Here is a 22746-nt window from a genome sequence, read left to right on the forward strand (position 1 = left end):
ATATATATAGGACTTTGTCCTATTCACTTAAAGAAAATAAAAACACTTTAAAATGATTTCTTCTTATAAGTGTAAAAAAATAAAATCAAAGACAAAGAAAAAACAATAGAAAAGTTTTTTTTCACCAGGGTTACCTCTACAAAATACAATATTTGTGTCTTTCTCAAAACTTTTGGCCATGATTGTACAGTCATTCACCCATTCTCACACACATTCACTCACTGATGATGTAAGTTAGATTGTAGCCACAGCTGCGCTGGGGCACACTGACAGAGGGGAGGCTGCCATGCACCGGCGCCACTGGACCCTCTGACCCTCTGTGAAGTGTCTTGTCCAAGGACACAATGACACAATGACTAAAGGGATGGAACAGGGGATCGAACTCTCCTAACCACTCTGCCACAGCCATCCCAAATAAATAAAAACCTTGTTACATTTTTTCTCAGCTGATAAAACTTACTTTGTGAAAGCTACAGAGATGTAAGATAAGATATCTTAATTGTCTTTGCACAAAAAAGCAAAATTTTTGTTGGAACAATCCTCCAGGTGTCAACATCAAGTAAAATACAAAACACAGAAATACAACATAAGGTAAACGGAAAGATATAATATACAGTATACCTGTGACCAAAGATCCTGTTTTTGTGTCATTTCTTCCTGACAGGAGTGAAACCATTTAAGTGTGATGTTTGTGAAGCTTCCTTCACCACCAACGGAAGTCTGAGCCGCCACATGATAATCCACGTCAAGTCTTTCAAATGCTCCATGTGTGATGAGAGCTTCAGGACCGGTCTTCTCTGTAAAAGGCATATGAAGAAAGAGCACGGTGTTCAGGATTACAGTAAGGATGGCAAAACAATGTTTGCATGGCACTTTCTTCTATGTTTCTGTAGTAATATTTACATCTTCTCATTTCTCAGTAGTTTAGAAATCAAAGTAGATGTATCAAGTTACATTAGTGTTTGGAAAATGTTTTGGATTTTTTTCTCCTGCTTGTTGGGTTGCGGGGCAGCAGCCTAAGCAGAGATACCCAGACTTCCCTCTCCCCAGCCACTTGGGCCAGCTCGTCTAGGGTAATCCCAAGGCATTCCTAGGCCAGCCGAGAAACAAAGTCCCTCCAGCGTGTCCTGGGTATTTCTCTGGATCTCCTCCCAGTGGGACGTGCCTGTAATACCTCACCAGCGAGGCATCCAGGAGGCATCCTAACAAGATGTCAGAGCCACCTCAACAGGCTCCTCTCGACGTGGAGGAGCAGCGGAGCCCCTCCCGGTTGACCGAGCTTCTCACCCTATCTCTAAGGGAGAGCCCAGACACCCTACGGAGGAAACTCATTTCGGCTTCTTGTATCCGACCATAGACAAGGGTAGGAACGTAGACCGACTGGTAAATCGAGAGCTTCGCCTTCTGGCTCAGCTCTCGCTTCACCGCTACGGACCGGTACATCGCCCGCATCAATGTAGATGCAGCACCAATCCGCCTGTCGATCTCCCGCTCCATTCTTCCCTCATTTGTAAACAAGACCCAGAGATACTTAAACTCCTCCACTTGGRGCAGAACACCCCCCCCCCCCCGACCTGGAAAAGGCACCCTACCCTTTTCCGGCTCAAGACCATGGTCTTTGATTTGGAGGCACTGATCCTCATCTCGGCCGCTTCACCCTCGGCAGCGAATAGCTCCAATGAGCGCTGGATATCATGATCTGATTAAACCAATAGGACCACATCATCCTCAAAAGCAGAGATGCAATCCTTAAGTCACCAAAACAGATCCCCTCAACACCTTGGTTGTGCCTAGAAATTCTGTCCATAAAAGTTATGAACAAAATCTGTGACAAAGGGAAACCTTGGCGGAGTCCAACTGTCACTGGAAACAAGTCCGACTTACTACCGGCAATGCAGACCAAACTCTGACACTGGTTGTACAGGGACCTAACAGCCCATATCAAAGGGCTTGGTACCCAGTATACTCCCAGATTTCCCCCCACCACTGGACTCCCAGAGGGACACAGTTGAACGCCTTCTCCAAGTCTACAAAACACATGCAGACTGGTTGGGCGAACTCCCATGCACCCTCCAGGACBCTGCTGAGGGTGTAGAGCTGGTCCAGTGTTCCACTACCAGGATGAAAACCACACTGCTCTTCCCGAATCCGAGATTCGACTATCCAACGGACCTCTGAATAGACCTTACCAGGGAGGCTTAGAAGTATGATCCCCCTATAGCTGGAACACACTCTGCGGTCCCCTTTTTTAAATTAGTGTCCACCACCCTGGTCTGCCAATCCAGGGGACCTGCCCCCGATGTCCACGCAATATTGTAGAGTCACGTCAACCAACGCAACCCCACAACATCCAGAGCCTTAAGGAACTCCAGGCAAATCTCGTACACCCTCGGTGCCATGCCACTAAGGAGCTTTTTAACCACCTCCGACCCAGGGTCCCCAGACTCTGCTTCCTCATGGGAAGATGTGTCGATGCAAAAGAGGTGGGAGGAGAAGAAAAGAGATTATGAGGCTCTGAAGCTGTGTCTCCCCAGGTGTGCATTCGCCTCCACCACCGCAGCTCCGCCGCCACAGCGTCAAACCTTCGCTCAGGCAGTGGCACGCTTGCCCCCCACCTTTAGGATCCCAAAATTGGCAAAGGTGCAGGGAGCCCTACAAGCGCCGCAAAAACCCTCCAAAGTCCCATGGCAAAGGAAGCCTGAGGCCCCATGCCCCAACAATCGCCGCCACCCACCTCCACTCAGGTGGCCAGGAGGAGGAAACGGCTGGCCTGGCATCCTCCATGGATGGAGGGAATGAACTGAAATCTTTTCCCTCCACGGTTCTGTTCAGAGGGTTCAGCAAAGTTCCGTGCGTGCCCGAGAGGATGTTCAAGCCTGCTCAGCGCGCCACGAAGTTCACAGCACTCGATGTTCATGAGGAACCCCTCAGCGGCCCTCAACAGTGTCACACAAGCACATTAATCTTCTGTCAAAGAGAAATAAATGTTTGCAAACTCTCGCATCCAGGCTACGAGCTGAGGGTGCAGTTAAAAATGTTGAAAAACATAAACATGAGCCAATTTGGGGATTTAGTCCTTCCTTTTTCGAAAGGAGTAAGACTTTTCCCCGAATCGGACAGAACTGTCAAAAGCCAAAATCCACGCGCATGTGCACTGCAAGCCGAAACCTTTTCCAACCCAGAGTCGCTAGAGGGCAGTCTTTGCTTGTGTTTAACAAACTGGTTGGCTAGCTGCCTGACAGTGAAAGCAGAAAAGTGGACAGAATGCACAAACTCCGAGTGGGTTTTGAAAACAATAAAAAGAGGATACAGGCTACAGTTTGCAGTGCCAATGGGGATTGTACACAGGAAGGTTATCACAACAAATGCTTCCCTGACAAGATGGGGAGGTATTTGCAAAGTTAAAACTGTGACTGGGTCTTGGAACCCAAAAATGCAGTCATCCCACATAAATTTTTGGAGCTGCTAGCCGTTCAGCTAACATTAAAACACTTCCTTCCTCTCCTAGAAGGACACCATGTGTTGGTCAGAACAGACAACACCACTGTGGTGGCTTGTATCAACAGGCAGGGGGCCTGAGATCACTGAGGCTTCAGACACTGGCCCACAAACTGATCATCTGGAGCAGCAGACATTTCCTGTCTCTGAGGGCCACTCATGTTCCTGGAGTGCTGAACTGTGGAGAAGATCTTCTCTCCAGGGGGAACCCTCTGTATGCAGGGTGGAAACGCCATCCAGAAGTGGTCAGGCTGGTCTGTCAGAGGTTCAGACAGCCATCAGTGGACCTTTTTGCCTCACAAGAGAACAATCAGTGCCCCCTGTTCTTCTCCCTGCACAACCAGAATGCACCACTGGGGGGGTGGATGCACTCACCCACAGGTAACTTTGGTGAGATGAGATCTATGGGAGGAAAAGCATAAAGCAGGTCCCGAAGCCACCTGTGGATGCACTCACCCACAGGTGGCTTCGGCTCCTGCTTTATGCTTTTCCTCCCATAGCTCTCATCTCACCAAAGTTAGCCAGGGTGAGGTCAGAAGGCCTGTCAATGATTCTCATTGCACCTCATTGGCCATCAAAACACTGGTTAGCAGAGATAACTCAGCTTCTCTGTGAGGAGCCTTGGCCTCTGCCTGCATGCAAAGACCTGCTGTCTCAGGCGTGGGGACAAATCTTTCACCCCCACCCAGAAAGGCTGGCTCTGTGGGCCTGGCCCATGAGTGGTTCAACCTTCAATCCACAGGGCTCCCACAGAATGTGATTGAGACCATACAGAATGCAAGGGCACCTGCAACAAGATCCCTGAATGAGTGCAAACGGTTCATTTTTGAGAAAAGGTGGTTTGCTCAGAGACATTCACACCAGTTGCCTGCTGGATGTCACTTTGTAGGGGTCTGACAGTACTCATCCTGTCCTTCCTTACACCAAAAGCAGACACTGATCCATTTTGACGTCCTTGTCATGTTCTCCGAGAGTAAATGCCTGTCTCCTGAAATTTCCTCAATGCACTTGAAACTAGGGGTGTAAATCACCAGCTTCATCACAATACAATATTACATTGATATGTTTGGATGACTATTTGATATTTCTCGGTCTCACGAAATCTGTCACAATATGATTTCAATTCACGTCTGTGATCGATATAATGCGATATCATTTGCCCATCTAACACAATTACTGTGTTAGATGGGCATATGATATTGATTCAAGCATATGATGAAGATATAGATCAATATTTTCATTTTGCCTCGATATAACTCAATCATGCACTATTCATATCGATATATCAATATAGATCGATGTATTGTTACACCCCAACTTGAAACTATGCTGGGAGACACAGCAAACCTAGCATTCTTTATTATAGCTCATTCTCATTAATTATATTTTACATTACAAAATGTATACATATACTGTATATTGATTTGGACACTGACCTCAGTCAAATGCAAAACTACAGAAAACAATAAAATAAAGTAATGAGGACGGGGAAAATGTCTGCAGACTCCAGCTTTAAAGCCATTTCTGTTTTTGTATGTTGTAAATGTCATTAACACCAAAGCAGCTGACATTGATTAACAACTCCTTCTTGTACTTTGTATCTCTTTTAATAAAAAAAACTTTAAATGCATCCCCTCAGATTTATTTGGCTTGCATTAGGCGTAGCAAAAAGATACTTTACTATTTAAAACAGAGGAGCCCAAAGTGGGGCCCGCGGGCCAAATTTGGCCCGCCAAGCCATTTGATTTGGCCCACCAACAGTTGCCAAAGTTACAAGGTTGTAACCTGTTATCCTATAGGTAGAAACACAGTGTTTCCACTGGTCAAATGACTATATAAAAGGGCTGTAGTGAAGGTAGTTTTCAGTCATGGTGCTGACATATCTTTGATTTATTAGGATTAAACAAGAAACATGAAATGACAACAAGAAATATTTAGATCAGATTTAACCCCGCATGTAGATTTGCACACTTTATAAGGCCACAAAAACTCATATTTTATCAATTTATGAGATGTCCCATGAGGCTTTGCTACTTGAGCGTATGGCAGACTTTCTCCAAGTGCACAGACTAAAACAAAAGAGGGCCATTGCATAGCTTAATGGTTAAAAATAAAGGACTTTACTTTAAAAAAAGTATTTGTATTTCATGTATTATATAACTGCATTTGGCCCGCAGCCATGGATAGATTTTCATTCTGGCCCCCTCGGGGAAAATGTTTGGGCACCCCTGATTTAAAATAACAAATCTATATACTTTTTGCAGCTATAGGACTGGATGGTACAGAAGGGGAAGAGGAGGAGGAGGATGTAGAAGGGGATCAGAAAACATTGAAGAGGAGAAGTTTGGAAATCATCACCTTCACTGAAGAACAGACAGCGGAGCTAGCCAAAGACCCTGGAGAAGAGGCATCAGTGTCGGAGCGGATCCTCTCTCAGTCAGCGGCTGAGAGAGATCGGATCAGCGAGATCAAAGACAAAGCTGTGGAGCTGGAAACAGAGCCCAAGTTTGCCAACTGCTGTAATTACTGCCCCAAAAGCTTCAAGAAGCCCAGCGACCTTGTCAGGTGAATGCTAATATCTTTTTATTGATAGCTTATGAAGAAAGTCTTTACCTTGGAGTAATATTCCTAATGAAAATTTGAATGAGCTAGTAGTCTACATCGAACTGGGCCTCTCACTGATTCTGTTTGGTGATATTAATTTGGAACAGCTAACCTCAGTCACAGGATATGAAAGTTCAGTGGAGAATAATTAGAAATAATTAAACTCTTTGACAGTCATCTCTTATTTCTTACATTGGTATCAGATGTCACCTTCGTGTCAAATACGAGCTGTGAATAGAGAAAATCAGCTGTGAAAGTCAATTTGCTGCTCAAAATCAGAGAAACAACATTGCGTTTAAAGAGTTTTTGATAGTTTTTCTAAAAAGTTTGTTACTTATTACAAATAAAAGTCATTTCATACCAGCTTTAGTCAGATCTACACCACTCAGCCAAAACCATTACTCTGCTCTTATTGGTAATGAGTTTCTCTGGTAGTTTTACCTTTTAAAATCTCCAATGTGACATGACGAAAGGCTGCGTTTTAAGGTTTTAGCTGTAGTTTAGAAAGAAACACATTAACTGAAAAGGAAACCTTATGCTCAGAACGTAGCCATTATTCTAATTCAGTGTCAAGCTTTAGTGAGTCCTTTAGTAGTGTAAGCAGCTGAAACAAAAAATGAGTTAATTGAATCTGTCTTGCTTGAATTAGCCTGTCTCTTCAAACTTCATCTGTTACAAAAGGACAACTGATATTACCAACTTTTAAAAACTGTTACGGCCAGAGGTCTTTCTTCTATGTTTATACTAAAGCATGGAATGACGTTCCTCAAAACATAAAGTCCATTTCAAAACTACAGCCCTTTAAGAAGAATCTTGTCTGCTATCTGCTGGACACTTTCTGTTGCGCTCATATTTAGACGTCTTATTTTGCAAATGCTGCCTTCCTGAAATTTGGTATGCTTGTTTGTCTTTGTGTCTATGGTGTATAATGATGTGATTGTGATGCTGTAATTCAGAGTGTTTTATGTGCTGCAGAACAGGAACCTGCTGTAAAACAGCAATTATGCTGAGTCAGGCTTGATTTTTAATAATMTTTTCCTGTTAATTAAATAAATCAAATCAAATCAAATCACACTCTCCTTAAAAGGTAAGGTAAGGTAAGGTTGTGACAAACAAGCTGAATTTGTACAGTCGTAGCAAAAAATAAGTAGGCTTTACACATCAGGTCATTAAGGTTTTCTAAATCTCAAAGGCACAGTTCAGCAAATTTGAAGTGAACAAGTTCCAAATAATTAATATCTTATTAGTATGTCTCTGTTTTAGATAGTTCATTGAATGACCTCAGTTTGTGGAATGAATTTTCTGTTTGACAGGACTGATGAGCTAATGGCTGGTCTGAGCTGGGCCAGAACCAGAGCGGATTCATCTCTAAAAGATTTTAACGGTTCACACAAGTGCTATTTCCTAAAAATCACAATGAGTTCTAAATCTGTTGATACTTGCAAGTCCAAATAGTGTCAGTAGCATCTAGCTGTAGTTTTTGCAGAAATTGTATGTTTTTGCAGTGCAAAGATGACAGCAGTGTACAGGGTTGTAGAATATAATTTACACAAAGCATTTTGAGTTGTTTTAAGTTGGCAAAGTCTACTTGAATGTGGGTTTTCTTGAACTGCATTTACTAGCTAACAAGAGGTTTGAGCAGATGCACTTCCAAAGCAGATCAATCAATCAAATTTTATTTATATAGCCCTTTACAACAGTGACTACTGAACCAAAGTGCTTTCCATTAGTTCAGCAATAAGAAATGAAGAATAAAAGCCAACAATATTATTAGAAAAATAAAAACAGTGCACTACAGTGTGCAGTTCTAAACAAATGTGTCTTCAGCTTAGCTTTGAACAAAAATAGGTTATTGACCACGCGCAACTCAAATGGTAAACAATTCCATAGTTTTGGACCAGCTACAGCAAATGAACAATCACCCTACTCTTTGGACTTTGATCTATATAGACTTTCAAAAATGTTGGTCAGCTGACTGAAGAGCTCTAACTGGACAATGTGCTTGTAAAAGATCACAAATAAGAAGGTATCAGCTTTAAAAACAAACATAAGTTTAAAATCAACATAAACGAACTGGGAGCCAATGAAAGGAGTAAAGTACAGGCATGATGTGATCTTGCCTTCTTAACAGAACTTCTATTTTCAAAGATCCCAAAGTTGTTCCCAGGCCAGCCAAAATATTCAGGGTGTATTCACACCAGGAAAGTCCTTTAGTCCACTTGTTTGATCTGAACCAAAAGTGGACTTCATTTTTTTTGTTTGGTGCGGTTTGCATTCACATTGTGCTTTTTTGTAAACAAACTATAACTTGTAAACAAAGCCACAAGGGTGACGATCATTGCTCCCATTAGACAGAAAGGTCGGGGGAGGGACTGAGCGCACAGACCCAGAAAGAAACATGGAAGTCCTGTGTGCTGCAGTTCTGATGTGCACATTTGTGCTGATAGTACAACTGCAATACCATTTATAAAATGTCAAAGCGGCTAATTCAATGGTGGTTTTGTGATGATATTCTAATTTTGGAGCGACGTTAGTAAATGTGTGCTGCAACCCAAAGGAGATGAGGTGCTCTGCGTGTTCTGACCCACAACATCAGGCATGTCCAACTCTGGTCCTCAAGGGCCGGTCTCCTGCAAGTTTTAGATTTGTCCCTGCTTCAACACAGCTGATACAAATAGATGATTAACCTTCTCAGTTTGCCATCAAGGTATGCAGAGGCCCACTCATTAGGCACTCCTTAGGTTCAGCTGTGTTGAACTAGGGCAGCACCTAAAACATGCAGGACACCGGCCTTTGAGGACCAACTTTGGACACCACTGCACTACATGCTGGCAGCTGAGCTGCTAAGCAGGAGACGACAAATCAAGTAGGATTTTGGTTTATTTAGCTTAGCAATGGTGGCCCGTGAAGTCCAAAAAGGCGCATGTTTTTCATAATTGGTTTGGTTTGAGTCCGTTCTGAATTCACACCAGAAGCGAACCACACCAGAGTTCGTTTGGAAGCAGACCAAGTCCACCTCAAAAAACAGGTCTCGGTCCAGTTGTTTGATCCGCACCAAAGTTTGCATGAGTGTATTCACACCTGCACAAAAGGTCCGGACCAACGGGGGAAACAAACTCTGGTCTGTTTAAAACAGACCAAATGTGTCAGGTGTGAATACACCCATAGTCTCTCCAACACGTCCTGGGTCTTCATTGGGGTCTCCTCCCAGTTGGACATGCTCGGAACACTTCCCTTTCAGGCTTTCAGAAACTGTTTCTAGAAAAGCAATTAAATGTTCAAAGAAAAACTTGGAAAATCTTTCAGATTTACCACATTGTTCAAGACATTAAATTAATATAGGAAAGTCTGGTTGTTAGGAAGCAAAACATAAAGAAATAAGAGAAGACGGGACGGTTCTTCTCATTTCAGTATTTAAAATTAATGCTACTATCATTTGGTCAGTCAGCTTTTTGTTTTTACATTATTATTATCAGTTCAAAACAAATGAGCCTTTTTCCTTTCCATTAAATGTATTAATTTAAGATTCTTTATTAGACACAAAACTGTCTGCAGCACCTATCTATTTGCAGCCTCTACTTGCAACTTCTCGTCCTTTTTATAAGTCCCATAAACCCATTCACTTTGTCAGGTGGCTTTTCATTGAAATGAAATGTAAGAAAGTTGGCATATTGCAGAAATAAACATACGATGAGGTTTAAAAGCTCAGTATTCTGTAGTGGGAAAAGAAAATTTAAATTTAAAATTTTCAATGTATCACCAGGTGAGGTGTTTCATTGAGAGGAAACACATCACCTGCTGAAGTTTAACTACAATCATTTTATGCTGAGAAAATGAAGAACTTGTAGCTAATTTTGTCAAACCATGTACATTACGTTTTTGACAAAGTCATGCAATACAATTAATTTTTTTAGTGCTTCAGATACATGGTAATTACTTACAGCTACAACCACATGAAATCTTTGCTCAATATCTCAAAAACGGGCTAAACTATAGCCATTTGTACTTGTGCTGATTAGCTATGGTGGCCACTTTAAACTGTGGTGGCTTCAAAATTTAATCGGTTGTAGACCCTATTTTCCTAGTGTTTTTAATAAAATCCAGTCAGTATTTTATATTTTTTGCTAACAAACACTGTTACCTCCAACATTTAAATCGAAAATCTTGATGAAAAAAATATATTGCAGTGTTAAAGCTGTAGACCGATGGTAATTTGAAAATTTCAACTTTTGGCTCAGCTCTTGCTGCACCACAACAGATCGGTGCAGCACCAATCCGCCTATCAATCTCCCGCTCCATTCTACTCTTATTCATGAACAAGACCCCAAGATACTTAAACTCCTCCACTTAGGGCAGGACCTCTTCCCTGACCTAAAGAAGGCACTCAGATTTGGAGGCACTGATCCTCATCCTGGCCGCTTCACACTCTTCTGCGAACCACTCCAGCGAAAGATGGAGATCGCGATCTGATGAAACCAATAGGATAATATCATCTGCAAAAAGCAGAGACAAAGACCAACCTTGGCTGACTCCAACTTTCGCAGGAAACAAGCCCGACTTACTACCGGCAATATAGACCAAACTCTGACACCGGCTCTTTCAGGGACCTAACAGCCTGTATCAATGGGCTTGTTACCCCATACTCCAGGAGTACCTCCCACCGGACTCCCCGAGGGACACAACCGAACGCCTTCTCCAAGTCCACAAAACACATGTAGACTGACTCCAGGACCCTGCTGAGGGTGTCGAGCTGGTCCACTGTTCCACGACCAGGACGGAAACCACACTGCTCTTCCTAAATCCGAGATTCAACTATCCAACAGACCCTCCTCTCCAGGACCCCTGAATAGAACTTACCAGGGAGGCATTGCGTCAACCAACACAACCCCACAACATCCAGAGCATTAAAGCACTCATCCACCCCCGATGCCCTGCCACCGAGGAACTTTTTAACTAGTATGGTGACTTCAACAATAGAGATTTTAGAGGAATTATTTGTGGCTAGATTGGATCAATTTATCGATGAGCAGAATATTTTAAGTAGTAGTCAATATGGGTTCAGAGCAAATAACTCACTTCAATGGCTCTTATGGAAGTGATGGAACAAATAACTGCTGTTGATTAAAAACAATACTGTGCTTGTATTTATGTTGATTTAAAGAAAGCATTCGACACCACTGTCCACAATATCCTTCTTGCAAAACTACATAAATATGTCATTAGCACTACATTGTATATGTAGTTATCTGAAAGATAGGAAACACTTTGTACAGATAAATGAAGTAAGATCTGAACTCTGTAACATTACATGTGGAGTTCCTCAGGGTTCTGTACTTGGACCAAAGTTATTTATTTTATATGTGAATGATTTGGTAATGTGTCAGGGTTGCTTAAATTAATTTTATTTGCAGATGATGCAGATCTTTTTGTTCGGGCAAAGACATAGAACAGATGTTGGAAATGATGCAAACTGAATTTGTGAAAATACAAAATTGGTTTAAATTTAAGTTAAATTATCATAAAATTTAGATAAAACTAATTATATGATATTCGGTAATAGAAATGGAATTATTGATGTTCTATTTACAGTTGATGATGTTGAGATCTGTAGAGTCAGTGAGGTGAAGTTTCTGGGTGTCATCATTGATGAAAAGCTGACATGAAGACCTCACATGAATTACCTAAGAACAAAAAATGCTAAATCTATTGGAGTACTGTATAAAGTAAGGGAGTTATTTAATGATAGAGCTATGTACATGTTGTATAATGTAATGGTTGTTCCACACTTGATTTATTGTGTTGAAGTCTGGGGGAAAGCATGTAAAACAATTATAAACCCTATTTTTGTTTTACAAAAAAGAGCTGTAAGAATTTAAAATAGAAAACGCTACAGTCACCTATCAAATATATTATTTTATCAGTTGAAATTATTGAAGTTCTGTGAGTTGGTTGATTATAATGTTTTACAGGCTATGTATAAGGCTCACAAATGTACATTACCTTTAAACCACCAATTACATTTTATTTAGAGAGAAAGTTGTTATAATCTGAARGGGGTAGAAATGTTTGTGAAACCTGGATTTCAAACTAGTTTGAGGGAGCGGTGTACTTCCATACAAGGAATAAGACTGTGGAACAATCTGGAGAGTGATGTCAAAAATGCCAGATCAATGTTTATGTTTAATAGAATGGTAAAAGTCACTTTCTTAAAGAAATATGAAACAATATAATGTGTATTCATACGAAAAGTTGTTCAACAAGGATTTGAGATTGTTTTTGTTTAGCTTTTCGTGTTTGTAGATTTTTATTGTTTAAAAATTCAATTTTGGGAAGAAAAAGGCGCAGATACTATAAGATTTTTTTTCTTCTTTCTGCCGGCGTTCATTTTATTTGTGATTTGTATTTTTATTGTATATAAATTTATTTAGTTAATTTTAAAGAAATGAATAAAGTTTGGAAAAAAAATCCGACCCAGGGTCCCCACCGTCTCTGCTTCCTCATGGGAAGACGTCGGTGATATTGAGGAGATCTTCAAAGTATTTGGCCCACCGACCCACAACGTCCCGGGTTGAGTTCAGCAGTGCACCATCCCCATCATAAACAGTGTTGGTTACTTCTCAGACTTTCTAATTAAAGAGGACAAATTTAGAAAAAAATACTGAAGCCTGTAAATAATGGACAAGGCCACGTTGTTCCTTAATCAGCTTGAGATGTTCTGTTAATAGCGGCGGAAGGGTGAAAATATTAGAGCTGTGAAAGGTTTTATTTTATTCTCAAAAACAAGTTTCTTGGTAGTTCAGATACTCTGAGACTGCCACATTTTTAAACATAAAACAATGGTTTCTTTAAAACTTGGCCTGAGGCTGTTCTTCACTTAAAAATCTCAGACACTCAGCTGTGAGCTATGTTAATAATTTTTTCCTAGATATGGAATTTACTGTTTAGTTGAAGCTTAAATACGTATTCAACCTAACTGAAAAAAAGAGGTCATGACTGACTGCACATCCTGCTTTTTATTTCCTCTCATCCTCTCTGTTTGTCTCTTGCAAAATATTAACTAGCTTTATTTACTGCTGTCTTAAATCTCAAATTTGTTTATGTGATCTGTCATATTTGACTCTTAACCTCTGTTTTGATGTTCAGGCACATCAGGATCCACACAGGTGAAAGACCATACAAATGTGATGAATGTGGGAAGAGTTTCACAGTGAAGTCGACTCTGGACTGCCATGTGAAAACACACACAGGTCAGACATTAATTTATTCAAAGATGAGCACAGTAACTATGTAATTAGAGGTAGACCTATTGGTCAGGTGATGAATTAAAAAAAATCTTGGTTGACCTCTAATTTGGCAATAGCTGGTTTTTTTTTTTGTTTTTGTTTTTTTTGACAGGGTTCTTACACAGTCCTGAAATGGGTGATAATTGTTTTTAGTTTTTTCTTGGTCTTGCCAAAAAGAAAATAGAGTATTGAAAAACATTTATGTTTTCACTTTCATTTAGATAAAAATCTAATACTTATTGACTTTGCTGCTGTGCATCTTTCTTTTGGAGTTTTACTGACCTGGCCCAAAAAAAAAGGATGCCACCAACACCATCCAGTGTTGCAAAAATATTTTCACCAAGATCTTGCAATGATGATGGTAGAGTCTGACTGCTGTGCAAAGCCTTCTCCAGCACATCCCAAAGATTTTCACTGGACTCTGTGGAGCCAATCCATGTGTGAAAATGATGTCTCATGTTCCCTGAACCACTCTTTCACAAGTCCAGTGCCATGAATCCTGGCAAATATGGCCGTGCCATCAGGGAAGAAACAATCCATGGATGGAATAACCTGGTCATTCAGTATATTCAGGTAGTCAGCTGACCTCATTCTTTGAGCACAGACTGTTGCTGAACCTAGACCTGACCAACTGCAGCAACTCCACATCATAGACCGTAGTTAGATCCAGATGGTGACTTTTTGTTTTGGCCAGGAAGTGTATGTACAAGACGAAAAAGCTGAAGAGCAACACATTGATTCAGCATGTTGTTCCTGCTACAAATATTCTTGCCAGAAATGAGGAAAAAACAACAACAACCATATTGGTGTGCAATCTGGACCCTGACATAACGTTACACACCAAAAATGGAAGTAAAGGGCTGTATCATTAAACATCTTGAAAGTTCACAGAAGAGACATTTTTACAAGTTTGCATTACTGTTCAACTTTAGCCACAAAACAGATATGAATATGTAATATGAGAAAATGGTAGGTGCTGGACTCCAGCCCACATGGCAGAGTAGAAAGTTCCGACAATACATGAGATGTGATTTTACCAGAGCTTTACTTTTGGGTCAGTGGTTTTTCTTACATTACCACTAACCACATTTATGGTATTTATAATTTCAGGGTGTTTTATACGTTTTCAAATGTCATGTGCCCTCCTTTGTGTTTGACTGAAGTTGTTCACATAGACTTTGCTTGTGAATCCACTTCAGAAATGTTTTAAAATGCAAAAGCCTCAATAGCTTCCAGGAGCTAATTTCAGGACATTTGGGCTGCAAACAGGCTTGGTTAACTAGACAGGCTGTTCTTGTTATTTCAAAGCTGTCTCTTGTTTTCAACAATCTGAGAGTAAAACAGCTGTTCAACTTGTGCAAAACAAATTAAAACAAGTTTTTTCATATTGTGACCTTCTGGTCTCAGTTATGATTAAGAAACAATTCATGTTCAAACATTAAAACCAAAAATATTTATTTATTGTTGCAGGTCAAAAACTGTTCAGCTGTCACATGTGCAACACCTCCTTCTCTACAAAAGGCAGCCTAAAGGTGCACATGCGTCTCCACACCGGCTCCAAGCCCTTCAAATGCCCCTTCTGTGATCTCCGCTTCCGAACTTCGGGTCACCGCAAAACCCACATTCAGTGTCACTTTCGTCCAAATGGTGACAGTCGAAAATCCAAGCGCTCTTCCTCGTCTGCCGGTCAGATCAGGCAGAGTCAGGGCACAGGTACAGGGCAGTCTGTGGCCTCAGGTCAGGGACAGCAGCCGGCTGCTTCTGAGGCTCTTCAGTCTGTGGGCTTGTTACAAACTTCAAACTCTGACCCCAGCATTTATCTACCAGCCAATCAAGTCATGACGGGGCAATTTGACCAGAATTTACTGCAACCAGGACTAGTAGGCCAGGCCATCCTGCCTGCCTCCATGTCAGGTAGGTGTTAAAGAAAACTTCTTAAACATTCAAATACACACCATGAAGAAAATGATTAGCATAGCACTGGAGGAGAGAAACATAAGAACAAAACAATCTGAACTTTGATAATTAGATATTTAGTGTATTACCTTGCATCTAACAAAGTCAGCAAACATTAAGGAAGAAATCATTAAGAAAATGATCTAAGTCTGTAAATCTGAGACTGGCATTTTCTGTTAATTTCTTGTCAGTTTGAGTGAAGTTGCAGCATCAGATTTGTTGCTCAGCTTGGATCAGTTTACAGTATGAGGGAGTTATTGGTCTTGGTCATGAAGGAGGGAATTTGACAATTTTTCTCACATACATAGTTATAACCAAAAAGATTTTACTTTAAGGAAATGACTGAAATTGAAAGCATGAAAATAAGATATTCAGAAATCTAGACTTTGAAGAACTTTTTCATAGGAAATATTGATCAACATTAGCAGAAAAGGCTTCATGTTAGTGGTAATAGTACAGTTTAACCTACTTGTTAACTCTGCTCTGAAATTAAATTTTGTATCAGGTCACATTGAACTAATGGAAGAATAAAACTAATTAACAGCCTTAGTAATCTCCAAATAACACTTCTCTGCTACTGTTTATGTCCCTGAGGTGCTCTTCTTTGCCTTCACCACACTCTGTATGCCCATCTGGACAGAGTTTTCTTGGACCACATTATGATTCAGTTATGCATTAAAATATCACTCCACATCAACAGAGCGCTGCCACCACAAGAATTACACCTGTTGTTACATTTCCCATTTTTTGTCTAAGAGATGTGGTGGCAAAACAATAAATAAAGTCTGGTAATGAAAAAATGGCAACTTGCTTAAAACAAAGAATTTTTAATACAAATTTTAACTGAAAACTGAAACAAAACCTTTAAAAGTTTTTTTGTTTTAGTTAATAAAACTAAAAGAAACCAGACACAAAAGTTCACTCTGAAAGGGAAAACGTAACACTCACATTCAAAGTCTAAGGTTCCAAGAAGTAGCAGCACCAAACTGTCATCATTTTAAACACCTTTACTGGAGACATTACACTTCTATAACCAAAAAGAAAAACACAAAATCTCAATAACTATAAAAAGCTACAGCCACCATGACACAGCCAGATGGATCCACTCATAATGTGAGCAGATTGGAGGAAGCTAAGGTGGATTACTTGCAAGAGAACCTGGCACTGCAAGCTACATAGACAAGTCATACATTCAAAGCAATCATTCATAATGGCACCTAATAATCTGTAAATGGACTGTACTTATATAGCATCTTTCTGCCCAACCAGGATACTCAAAGCCCTTTACAATAGTCTTGAGTCATGTCCTCAATTACCCACCCACACACATATATTCATTTATCTACTATATCGCTCTATAAAGCTAATCAGAATAAATCATTCAATACAGACCAATCAGTGCTTTAGAGATTCTTAACCGTTGAGCCACAACCCATACTTGGGCTGTGATCGCCACCTTGAGGGCCGTAAAAGAAAAATCTGTTTTTCAACTGTGGGCCGTGAGGACCGCAGGATTGCATTGGTTTTCAATAGACCGAATAGACGTATTGTGCCACTTAGATGTTTAACAACTATTTTTAATACAAAAAAGAAGAACCATAGCCAGCTGCTAGAAAAAGTTGGAGAAATAGAAGCTTATGTTAAGTGAAAAGTTGAAGGCAAAAATGGAGAAAACCCTCCAAGAAAACCGAAATTGTACATAAGTATAACGTAGACTTTATCAGATATGGTTAGGCTTGGTACTGGCTATCCAACAAAGCACTGAAACCCTCCAATTTAAAAGAGCATCTAGACTTTTTCACAAACATGAAGAGCGGCTTCAGATCAATAGTTTGCACCTCAAAGATTATGCATGTTCTGGCTGAAATCTTTGGATCAGGGTCACTATTTTGAACTGGGACTTAAGGCGCAGTTGATGCCTGACAGCTGTATCATCATTGCCACTTGGAACACGAACATCACTGATGTTTTTATCATTGGTTTCTTCTTTGGTTCACCATAGTTATGGTATGTACCATTTGAACAAGCCCGTTGTTGTGTTTTGGGAGAAAAAAGTTTAGATTCTGTTAGAGAGAGCCTACTATCTCCTTTTCTTTTACCATCAGCTTAAAAAGCTGCTGACTGTTTTATGACTGTTTTGGAACATTCAGTGGTTTCTTTTTATGTGTGTATTCTCTAACACAGACTATCAGGAAGTTTTGGTACCACAGAAACATATCAATTATCACACTTAGATTTTTTTAACACAAATTGTTAACATTACATCTTCATAGTCATTCTTCAGTTTATGCATCTCAAGTTTAGTCAAAATTAGCTTTTTTATTGATGATTTATCTGAACTTAGCTGTTTACATAATGCAGTAGTCAAAATTTCAGCAACGTTTTCAGCTCACTCACTATATTCCTATACCTGTTCATGTGTGTGTTTGTGTGTGTGTGGTTCAGCTGCAGGAGATCTGACCGTGTCCCTCCCTGATGGCCTGACGACCCTGGATGGGATCCACTTGCAGCTGACACCTGCCAACCTGGTGTGCCCCAATGTCCAGATCTCTGGCATCGATACAGGCAACATCAACAACATCACACTACAGGTGAGGTTACACACACCTCCTGTTGAGGCCTCCAGGGTAATTTTGATCCAAGGGCAGCTGGAGGGTTAAGATAATCTTTTGTGTTTTCAGTTTTGCTCTTGATGAAATGTAAACTTTTGCTTCTGTTTGAAGAATTCCACATTTATGGAATATTTCTCCTCTGTTCTTGCGTGCATTCATCTGTCACTAACTACTGTCTGACCAAGTCGACCAAATCAAAGAAAAACACCCTCGCAGCTTTATGATCGCTGTGCTCAAGTGTAGCTGAGACAATGGCACTCAGTTTATATTTTAGTCCACACAAATTTTTTGCTAACTATATCAGAGAAGTTCAGTTCCTGTTAGGAATGGGTACCGAATTAGACACTTTTTTAAAGTACCAACCGAATTCTGTCAGTACCACTGAGAACCTATTCACGTAATATCAAATGTTTCAGTACCTAAGCGCATCATTGCGACTGTATTGGCGTAAGAGTGGGAGATTTTCCACGCTTGTCCTGAACGCAGCATCGAGCAAGAGCATAATGACGTCAGCAGCCGTTGGCTCAGTAAACAGAGCTCGGTCTGAATGTAGCTTGAAAGCCTCACAGCTCCTGGAGTAAAACTCCCCGAACAGACTGCCTCTGAATTATCTGGTGGATTAATTATCTTGTGAGCACGACGTTCGCTTGCTCAAAGTAAATAAAGTACCACCACTTTTTTTAATTTCATCCACCATTAAACAGAGACCGACAGAGGAAAACAACAGAGGTGCTTCCCGACAGTCCGAACGCGTCTGACCTAAAAAAGCACAATCAGCCAACTTGAAGTGTTGGACGAGTTTTGGATGCTCAAAACATAATACCTTTTATTTGTTTTAACTCAATCCTCTTTTGTTTATTTGATTTAAACTTATTTGCCTTCCATGGACCTCCGTCACACAATTTTTCTAGCAGGGAAATGACATCAATAGAAATACGTGGAGCTGAATTTTAATTTGTGCAATGAGACAAACAATCTTGTTGTTTTCAAGAGTTTTAAGTTACACAACTGATGTTACAATACATAGAGTTGGACGTTGTCTTGATATTTGTTAATTTTATATATTGAGAAATATGTTAAATAAAAAACATAAAAGTTTATTATTAAAAACAAAACAACACACACAAAGTACCGAAAATTGGTACCGTTAAGTACCGGTACAGATTCCCAGGTACCTGATATTGGTACCGAATCGATTCAAATGTCAAAGGTACCCATCCCTAGTTCCTGTTTCACCAGATTTTTTGTCTTTTATTATTTGAGTCATTCAGGTGTCTTTTAATAAATTCCTAGCAGGGCATCTGTTATGATCCAAGAATGAAGGTACTCCGTGGAATGATTGGCTTAGTTTTATTGTAAAAACAGGAACACCGAGAACAACATAGAGCCATCAAACTGTCCCCCTGCTCTCTGCTCCTGCTTCTCCTTCGCTGAGGCAGTTGAGGCCTCATATATACTGTGTAACAAACACTTTTATGTCATCTTAATAAAGCAAGATTTCATCCTAAGAAAATGCTGGGTCAAGGGAAAACACAAAGATAAACACAAGTGATATCTAAGAATGATTGTTGTTAGCAGATCTTGTTCTGGCTATAATCACTCTATCTCCTGATAAACGGCATGTCATGAAAACCTAGCTCATTAAAGTACGTCATGATTTTCTGGCTTAAACCTCCATCCATCCATCCATCCATTTTCTTCCGCCTATCCGGGGTCGGGTCGCGGGGGCAGCAGCTTCAGAAGGGAGGCCCATTTCACAATGCACCCGACCCCTTTGGCCCCTCCTACGGGTGGTGAGTCTGTTGGAAGGGGGACCCACGTCTCCTCTTCGGGCTGAGCCCGGCCGGGCTCCGTGGGTGAAAGCCCGGCCACCAGGTGCTCGCCATCGTGCCCCACCTCCAGGCCTGGCTCCAGAGGGGGGCCCCGGTGACCCGCGTCCGAGCGAGGGAACGCCAGATCCAAAATTGTTGTGCATCATAAGGGGACTTCGGGCTGCGCTTTGTCTGGTTCCTCACCTAGGACCTGTCTGCCATGGGTGACCCTACCAGGGGCATAAAGCCCCAGACAGCATAGCTCCTAGGATCATTGGGACACTCAAACCCCTCCACCACGATAAGGTAGCAGCCCAAGGAGAGGATGCTTAAACCTAAAAGTATTATTTCCATCACAGTATCATTTAACTTTCTTTAACAAATTTTTTCCATCTGACCTACCTTCAGTAAAAGTTTGACTGGTGAAGACAAGCAGTTGTCCTTATGTAACTTTCTACCTCCACAACAGATCTCTTGTTCTTTGAGTCTTTCTACCTGTCTGATCTTAACCAGTTCTACTCACTGTCTTGGTTGAACTAAGTTAAAACATGTGTTTTCAAACTTCCACCAATTAGGAGCTTCCATCAGTCACCAGACATTTCTCAGTTTTAAGGCAATTTACATTTAAAATCTCACAGCTTAGTTTTTACTTGGACAATCTGCTCTAGAGAGGTAAAACTGTAGACCTGCAAAAGCTTAGATTAAATTATCATGACAAAGATTCTGTGATCAGTATTTTTCAAGTGTTGATAAGTAAGAAAGAAAAAAAACAAATGACTTCAACTTAAACATTGAATTCATTTTTTTTCTAAAAGTTCAAAATCTGAATTTCAAAAAGTCTATAAATATATATAAATATGGAAAATAGACAAATTCTCTATGAATCATTGGCTGTACCCACAACATCAGTCCTCTAGTTTATTGTTTTAGCTGTCATTATATAGTTTTTAGCTTTCCTGCTAAAAACCTGGACAGGTATGTGCTCTCAAACAGCTCTATGGCTATTGTTTTTCAGATTTTATGTTTTTTGTACAGTTTGGGTTTTCTTTGTATGATGTTTGAAGCAGGAAGTAAAACCTTATCGACGTAAAAACAAAAAATAAATAAATCACAGCAAATATTTGCACTTAGATATAAAAAGAAAAATGCTTAAAAATTGACGCATTTTAAAATTTGAGTCTATAAAAAGAGTTCTCCACATCACATACTTGAAGAAATCTTTAAGGCAGGGCTATTCAACTGGCAGCCCGCGGGCCACATCCGGCCCGCAAGTGACCAAAGTTCGGCCCGCCAATTGGTTTATTTATCTCTTAAGCCCTGGTTTTCTACTTTAATTACTCTTTCTTTTAGTTAAACATAGACATGTTTAGTATCTACAGAAACATCAGAATCTTGGCTAGAAGCTGGTAAAAACCATTTCTATAAACACTCAAGACAGTTAAAACTACAAGCAGTTAAAGATAAAATGATGAAAGTGAAAATAAGATGGTTTAAAAATTTGCAAGTCAGAGATGTCAAAATATTATTTGTGTCTAATAATTGGAGGCATATGTTCTTTTTGTTTTCGATAATGTTTAATTATCACTACTTTTATAGGGTTCTGTATGTTGTATTCATGATTAAATGCAGCAAAATAAACTAATTCAATGGTAGCATATCTTTGTAATACTTGGTTTAGTTACATAATAACTTTAATTGCTGGATGTTCGACCCCTCAGCTGTTGACTGGCAGTAACTGTGGCCCCCAGAGTAATTTAGTTGAATAGCCCTGCTTTAAGGTCTTTGATGCAGCAGGTGATATGCATTCCTTCAAGAGCTGATTCATTTTTTTATTGCTATTAATAAATTCAATAGTCTTTTTTTTATCTCAGAGGAAACTGAACGTACTCATTAGATTTACATTAAATTATGAACAATGACACAAAACCTTATTGTGAACATTTTACTGTAAAACTTTCTTTCCTTAGTGTGATCCATTTACCACAGTATTCACTCCTGCAGACCAGTTTGTTGTCTCAGTGCTTCAGGGGTACATTGAGTGTTTTTCATCCAATAATATCAGTAGTGAGTGAATTTGAAGCAAACCAAATGAACAACATAGTTTAAAGGAACAATGAAGTTTAGTAGCAGAACGAGATTCAACAGAGCTGTTGCCATGAGTTCTGTTCAGTCAGCTGTGAAAGTAATGAATTTCAATTTTGTTTTTCTGACTTCACAGAAGGAATCTAATCCACACAAATTTTAGAAGTAAAGAAATAAGTCTGGTTAATATTTGTGTTTGTTATTCTTCATGTACATATAATCATAATTAAAATAACATTGCATTATTTGATTAAAATGTTCTAGATCAGGTAATAAATAATTGTTGCTACTTGCTGCCTTCAAACTTCAGTGAAGTTCAGCAACACGTAACAAAATATTCTCATTCATGGTGTTATACTGTAGAGTGATGTTTAAGGTGCAACTTGTGTGGAAGGTATGTGGAAACTCTTTAAACAGTTCTTAAAACTGTACAATAAAAACACTAAGTTAATATTATTAATACCCCGCCAATGTCATAAATGATATCTGTGGCACAGATATTCTGCTAGATGTGCCACAGGCAGGTTATTGAACAGCAAACGTCTCACGTCTCGTGTTTAGCTTTGTGCAACATGATGTAGTGGTGACTAATAAAATCCTTTATGGCAGACAGTGTCTCTAATCAGACTATACATTTGCCTTGGGGGAAAAAACTGTCATGACAGAATCATGATCCGAGGGGGTGGTGTGCAAATGAGTTGATCTCTGGTGTGTGCAAACTGATTCAAACTACACACACACACACACACACACACACACATATATATATACAGAGAAACTGACTGTTAACCATGCTTACGCTACATTTCCTTGGACGCCATGAATGAGAGATAAAGATCGCCAGCATCTGCTGGGTGCCACATACAAACAGCACACACACACACACACACACACACACAC

At 40.1% G+C, this 22746-nt stretch overlaps 1 protein-coding gene across 1 annotated transcript in view; it reads left to right on the forward strand.

Moving 5' to 3' along the window:
- Window positions 1-5762: 5762 nt before the first annotated feature.
- Window positions 5763-22746, forward strand: part of LOC106529256 (zinc finger protein 236) — a gene marked incomplete at its 5' end in the record, with an annotated part of 68473 nt that continues 51489 nt past the window's right edge. The window contains 4 exon segments of the mRNA XM_014024611.1: window positions 5763-6063; window positions 13246-13349; window positions 14856-15299; window positions 17787-17932. Of these exon segments, the coding sequence (XP_013880065.1) occupies window positions 5763-6063; window positions 13246-13349; window positions 14856-15299; window positions 17787-17932 (995 nt within the window).

This window comes from Austrofundulus limnaeus, unplaced genomic scaffold (assembly GCF_001266775.1).
Source record: "Austrofundulus limnaeus strain Quisiro unplaced genomic scaffold, Austrofundulus_limnaeus-1.0 Scaffold431, whole genome shotgun sequence".
Lineage (NCBI taxonomy): Eukaryota > Metazoa > Chordata > Actinopteri > Cyprinodontiformes > Rivulidae > Austrofundulus > Austrofundulus limnaeus.